Source organism: Solea solea, chromosome 13 (genome assembly GCF_958295425.1).
Source record: "Solea solea chromosome 13, fSolSol10.1, whole genome shotgun sequence".
NCBI lineage: Eukaryota > Metazoa > Chordata > Actinopteri > Pleuronectiformes > Soleidae > Solea > Solea solea.
In genome coordinates this window covers 1,891,650-1,898,423 of record NC_081146.1, presented here as the reverse complement: position 1 = coordinate 1,898,423, position 6,774 = coordinate 1,891,650, and the positions used below count along the sequence as shown (strand labels likewise).

Below are 6,774 nucleotides of genomic sequence, written 5' to 3'. Positions count from 1 at the left end.
TCACAGTGAACATAGGACTGACACACAGTGAACATAGGACTGACTCACAGTGAACATAGGACTGACACACAGTGAACATAGGACTGACACACAGTGAACATAGGACTGACTCACAGTGAACATAGGACTGACTCACAGTGAACATAGGACTGACTCACAGTGAACATAGGACTGACTCACAGTGAACATAGGACTGACACACAGTGAACATAGGACTGACTCACAGTGAACATAGGACTGACTCACAGTGAACATAGGACTGACACACAGTGAACATAGGACTGACACACAGTGAACATAGGACTGACTCACAGTGAACATAGGACTGACACACAGAAGGATGCAAAACAGCATGAAAACAAATGCACATGGTCAGGAGCAGGGAGGGAGAGGGCAGCGTCTCACTGACCTTTAACAACAGTGACGATGACGCCGTGGTGTCGTAAAAATAGGAGGGAAAACTTCACAACTCTTCAAGGTCAAAGTGTGAAGAGCAACAAGTCAGAGTGACACTTCCTGACAGACAGACAGACAGACAGACAGACAGACAGACAGACAGCAAACCTAATGTTGCTCTCATCACACGACACCACAGCTCCTAGTGATGAGATACAAAATGTCCTCCTCTATTTCATCACTTTTCCTCCTCATGCACATCTGCTATCCTTTATCTATCCTTCAATCTTCCCGCACTCTCTCTCTCTCTCTCTCTCTCTCTGTCTCTCTCTGTCTCTCTCTGTCTCTCTCTCTCCTTCTTTGGCCTGTTATCTTTTTCTCCCACTCCTTTCACCTCGAACACTTTCCTTTCTTTCATCCTCTTTCCATCTGCTTCCTATTCCTCCCACAGCCCTTCTTCCTCTTCTTCCTCCTCTGTCGCTTTCTCTCTCTCTTCGTCTTTTGGACATTTCTCTTAGTCCTCTGTGTTTCCCTCCCCTCTTTCCCCCTGTGATGAATGAGTCTGTCTGCTGGGTGCAGTTCATATTTACTGAGCAGGGGAGCGCACACTGTCACTCTCTCTCGCCCTCCACATCTCTATCCCTCCACTAAAGAGACAGAGGGAGCAAGAGGTTACAGCGAGAGGAGAGGAGAGGAGAGGACAGGAGAGGAGAGGAGAGGAGAGGAGAGGAGAGGAGACGAGAGGAGAGGAGAGGAGAGGAGAGGAGAGGAGAGGAGACGAGAGGAGAGGAGAGGAGAGGAGAGGAGAGGAGAGGAGGAGGGAGGTCTACTCCAGCAGTGGCCACGACAGCAGCTGGCTGCGCGTTAGTTCTCAGTGCCAGCATGAGATGGTGGAGGGAGAGAGAAGTCTTCCATACCTCTTGGCAAACCGTGATACTAATAGGGAATAAACGATGTGTTTCCATCCTTTTATGTGCAACTCGGCAACCCACTCTCACCACTCAATGCAACGCAATTTAACGGCATTTTCTCCCTTCTTCCTTTTGTGTGAGCCATGCTTTTAGGCACATTTGGACTTGAGAGGGAGAGAAGTAAAAGCCGCTACCAGCCGCAGCTTACCAAAGGCCCACAAAATACCCGGTTTCATCTCCACCCACACACACCAGAGCATTGTGGGGAGTCAAACGGTGTGTTTTGACCCGTGCGTTGACCCCTTCATGAATGAGGAGAGTGGATGTGGGCCCACCGGAGCCCAAAGGGACGGGCCGAGAGCTGCCGAGAGCCGCCGCAGAGCCACCGTCTCTTCCCACACACTGACCTCGGAGGCCAGCCGACACCAAAACCACCGCAGCGTGACGACACCAGTGACACCCAGCGCCGACGCACACAATGTGTTCCTCCGCCAAATTGACAAAAATATAGACAGTAAATACAAGGAAAATTGGATGGCTCAAAGTACATTACAAACCGAAAATCCTCTCAACTGGACTTTTATAACATTCCATATGAGGTAATTTAATTCTCAGACGGCAACATAAAAACACTGTAAAGTGTCTGTCAAAGGCAGCAGATGAAAATAGGTTTTGTGGCTGTGGGATAGGAAGGGCTAAGTGAATGTAAGATGTTATGTTCTGATTTGTGGATGATTCGCAGTATCTCTATATGTCTGTATCTATATGTGTCCTGATACAAGATGATGAAATCATTCATATCATGTTGCCATATGGTAGAATCTAAGGAAAGGGGGTGGGGGGGAAAATGGGAGAGGAAAAGAGCAGAATGCTGAAAGCAGGGGGAAGCAAAGCATCGCGCTATAATCATCTGATTATTAGGGAAAATTGGACGTGGGAAAGGCAAAAAATTGGATATGGGAAAGATTTTCAGAGAAGCCTGAATGCATCAAATGTGAAAACAATGAGCGGATGGAAACAAACGTGGGCCCCCGAGGACAAATCACTGCCGTAAAATATCCTTTAGAGCTCCTCGAAACCTTCCTGGGCAGACAAATGACAGGGTCAGAGGTCGTACACGGGGAGCAGCTTTACAATGGGACATAATACAATCTTTGCTACATGCAGTGCTGACCACAGGCTGCTTATTCCAAAATCATATATAGTTCTATAACAAATGGCATAAACTTCAGACACATCTCCTGAGCGCTCGTCTGTTCCCTGAAGCCTCCTTTCCACAGCTATCCATTTCCCCCTGGTGCCTCAAGTGAGGAACTGCTGTTATTTCAGCTCAGAGTGATGAAGGCCCGTTCACACTGTGGTGTGTCTGCTCCTGCTCCTGCACCGGAGAGCATTCACAAAATCAGGAGCGGATCACCTTTGTCTTCCTGTCCCATCACAGATGACTGACATTTATCCATGCAATGACTTTTTTATGGATTTCTGTTTATTTTGGTTCAGGGAAAGTGCAATCCAATATGACGTCATTCATTTTAGTTGTTCTTCAATAAATGATTTCTCAGACACAGACGGAGATTTATTTATTATTACTTTTTTTTAAAGGAACTAAAACGTTACAAAAAGTCTATAAAGACGAGTTTTGGCAGTTCTAAAAATGTGAGGTGTTTTTCTTTACATCATTTATTTTATGATCAGATTATTTGTCTATATTTTCTTATATTATATATATATATATATTTGCATATATAGATGCATGCATCTGTTTTGGCCTGTGTTTGATTTTAAATAAAGAAAAAAAAAGGGTCCGACTCCCACCCAGTGAAAAGTAAAAGTACACCTTTATTTGTTCGGATGTTTCTCTTTGCTGTGTGTTTGTGTTTGTGTTTGTGTGCAGCTCCTGCAGCACCTCCCCCCCCCCCACCCCACTCCTCCTTCTCCTCACCCCAGCCTCTTCATCCCTGGATCATATTTGTCCATCAGCCTACCACGCTGATGGAACTCTCCAAAAAAAAAAAAAAAAAAGGCCTCTGTGCAATCTATCTCAATTTTACAAATCTATTAACTTTCTTTGTGTGGCCTCCCTCTCCTCCGAGCAGATCTTTAAAAAGCGTGGTTTGTTCAACAATTATGATAACTGCAACAGGGGGAATTAGAGGATCCACCCCATTCATCTCTCTCTGCCCCTCCTCCGCCCAGACATGACGCGGCTAAATGAAAAATGGACACGCTTTAAGAAGTATTGATTCCAGCTTTAAACAAAGGTACAGTCAATATTATTTACTCCTAAATATATCTTTGTTATCTGTGTGCTGGAGTCGCAGTCGCCGCTCCGTCCTCGTAATTGCGGACATAAAAATAATAGACCAATTCCCACGGAATTGACTGAGACAGGTTTGGTTGCGGCCCTTGTCCTAGTGATGCATATCCTGGGTGTGAATTAAAGTGTGAGCAAGGTCTTCCGCTGATGACTGCCCCAGATGAGAGGAAGAAAAATACTCAGCTTTAAAGTGGAAACAAATGCAAGAGACAAATGCATCCTTTTCTCCTCATAGAGCTTTGTCATATACTTCACTTTTGCCTTTTTCGAAAGAGATTTTTGGGGCTTTTTGCCTCACACAGATACGCAGCAAAGGACCACAAGTGGAATCAAACCCCGGTTCCTTTGCCTTACCTTGCCAACTGAGCCATCAGGCAGCCCAGTCTTACCTTTTTTAAAAGTTGTTTTTATTTGTGTCTTAAAGGCGATGAATGTAAGAAATGTACTCATAGCCAAGCCAGGCTAAAGGGACGAGCATCTGCCAGGTCAAGTGCTGGGGTATCCCTAAACAATGTACCCAATCCCCATTACTCACTGTAAATTGACCCCAGCCACAGGGGGGCGGCACAGCCAGTGTAATCCTAGTGCTGGTTCTAAACCTGGATAAATAGGAAGGGCAGGAATGTCGCTTCCACCCAAATATGTTGATCATCTGCCGTGGCGACACCCATGAGAGGGAGAAAAGCAGTTAACTCACACTGGCTGCTAGCAGAGTTAGCTGCAGAAATGACAAACATTACCAAACTTAAAAAGCCTCAAATTTGAATTAAAAACAAAGGCCTTTCTTCATCAGCCATATAATCTTCTTCTTTTGCTTCTTTTCCTTTAGCGGTGCCCACAGCACCTGCTCACCTGTCCTGTTACTGTTCAACTGTCCTCATGTCTTCCTTCACAACATCCAGGAACCACCTCTTTCTATCTCCCCCTCACTGGCCCAAACCATATCAACCATGACTCTCTTACTTTATCTTCAAACTGCTCAACTTGAGCTGTCCCTAGAATATGCTCATTTCTAAGCCTGTCCATCGTGGTTACCGACACCTCCAGCTCCGCCTCCAGCTCCGCCTCCAGCTTTTAGACAGTGCCACAGTCTCCAAGTCATACATCACAGCAGGTCTCACTACCGTCATATAGACCTTTGACAGTTCACAATGAAATCAATCAATATCAATATACATAAAGTGTTAGTCATTGGCGTCTGTCAATGCTGGTTACTACCACTCACATTACTTACCATTCTTATACACTCAATATCATTTACTGGTTTACACCTGAAATCTTTTATGTATTATTTAATAATTTATGTTAACATCGGGCAACAGAGAGGCAACGTTTCAGATGCCATATTCACACGTTCAAAACTTCAAAGCCATTAAAGGAGTGACATCATCATTACAATCTGAATGCCGATCATCTTAAAACACTATTATGCGCTCCAACTTTACGGATTCCAAATGCCATAAAAACACCAAAGAACAGCCTGCTGGAGCTTTGAAGTGCCCTGTGGAGGGCAGTGTTACACCTCAGTGTACACTACAGCCTGCCGGGAGTTATTTGAAGAAGAAAACATTCGACCTCAGAAAGAGAAAGCGTTCTCTGGCAGCTTCCTGTGTGCTGGTTCCTGACCGTTTCCATCATGGCTTTTAATCCAGGCTCCAAAAGATTTTCAAGCGGTATTTATGCCGTCTCCAGTCGCCCCGAACATTTGGAGATGCTCTTCAGACATCATGAATACGACCTCCACAATCATGGCGACAACATGTCTGATGGTGGTGTTGTCAGAGAAGATAGTTCGGCTCAACGCGCCGCACGGACTGTATTACGGCTGACTGTTGCTGAAGTGCAAAGACAGCAGCTCAGCAGAGCCATTGCTCGAAAACGGGAGAAAGAGCAGACCAAGTTCCTGAAGATTCCTGCAGCTCTGATGAGCCGACCGCATGTCGAAGTCCAAACAGATCTTTATCTTCAAGAAACGGCGGTTGTTGTAGATACAAGAGATATGCACAGCCAGACTGATGTTCACATGGAGAAGCCACCGTCGCCACCATACATACCTGCCAAAATTGGCAAAGATTTTGAAGGTCAAGCAGAGTTGTTTGACTTTGACGTGGAGGTGCAGCCGGTGGCTGAGGTCCTGGTGCACAAGACGATAGAGCAAACTATAATGGAGGTGATGGAGGAGGAGGAGCTGGCCTGTCTGAGGGAGCAGCAGAGGGTCTCTGAAGAACTCAGAGCAAGAGAGTTTGCAGAAGTGATGCGGCTTCAGGAGCAGGAGAGACACCACACAGTGGAAAAAGAGCGCAGAATTACAGAGCAGAGGGAGGTGCTGGAGAAGGAACGAGAGACCTCAGAGAAAGTTGCTGCGCGGGCGTACACCCAGCAGTACCTGGCTGATCTTCTGCCTGCAGTCGTCACTACACTCAGATGCGATGGCTACTTTTATGACCCTGTGGAGAGAGACATTGAGCTTGAGTTCTTGCCATGGCTGAAGACTCAGCTTCTAGACAACATGGACAAGAGAACCATGACAAGACAGATTCTCGACACCATTATTCTCAATATCGCTCAGATGAGACAGGACAGGTTCAAGTAAACTCTCTGCAGTGTCTTCTTCCAGGTTCTCCCTGTTGGGGTCACCACAGCCTCTTCTTTTACATCAACTGTCCTCATGTCCTCCTTCACAACATCCATGAACCTTTTCTAAGCTTTTTCCAATAAACAGATGAATTAAAGTGTGAATCACCTGCTGAGATTGATGTTGGACAGTGACTGGTGTTCTACACTACAGCTGGGCCTTCACCTCAGACGTCATTGCCGAGAAAATAAATCATTGCGAAAACAGTACGATGAATTAAAAGCGTTTAACAACTGCAATCCTTTAATTAAGGATGACAAGGATGTAAACAAATAGACCATGACATCAATCACATTCTCAACATTAACTTCATAAAACTGGAGACCATTTAGGCTACATAGTTACAATTAAAGAAACATCAGTGCAAACAAAGGCAAAATCTGGAAATATCAAATGAGGTCACCCCGTGACACGAGGCTCATTTCATCACCATGGACAGCGCTATGAAATCACGGCGCACACATTAAGAAATAAATTCATGAGCATCCTCAAGCTACAATACAATTTCAAATACA

The 6,774-nt window shown here is 45.3% G+C and overlaps 1 protein-coding gene across 1 annotated transcript; it reads left to right on the top strand.

Moving 5' to 3' along the window:
• The first annotated feature begins 5,088 nt into the window (after positions 1–5,088).
• On the top strand, positions 5,089–6,490 carry LOC131471738 (radial spoke head protein 3 homolog B-like). The gene has a single exon (XM_058648457.1). The coding sequence runs from the start codon at positions 5,261–5,263 to the stop codon at positions 6,215–6,217; it is 957 nt and encodes a 318-aa protein (XP_058504440.1). The 5' UTR covers positions 5,089–5,260; the 3' UTR covers positions 6,218–6,490.
• Positions 6,491–6,774: the final 284 nt, after the last annotated feature.

Excerpts from the sequence above, each read along its gene's own strand:
- LOC131471738 (XM_058648457.1), top strand. The coding sequence starts at position 5,261 with ATGGCTTTTAATCCAGGCTCCAAAAGATTTTCAAGCGGTATTTATGCC.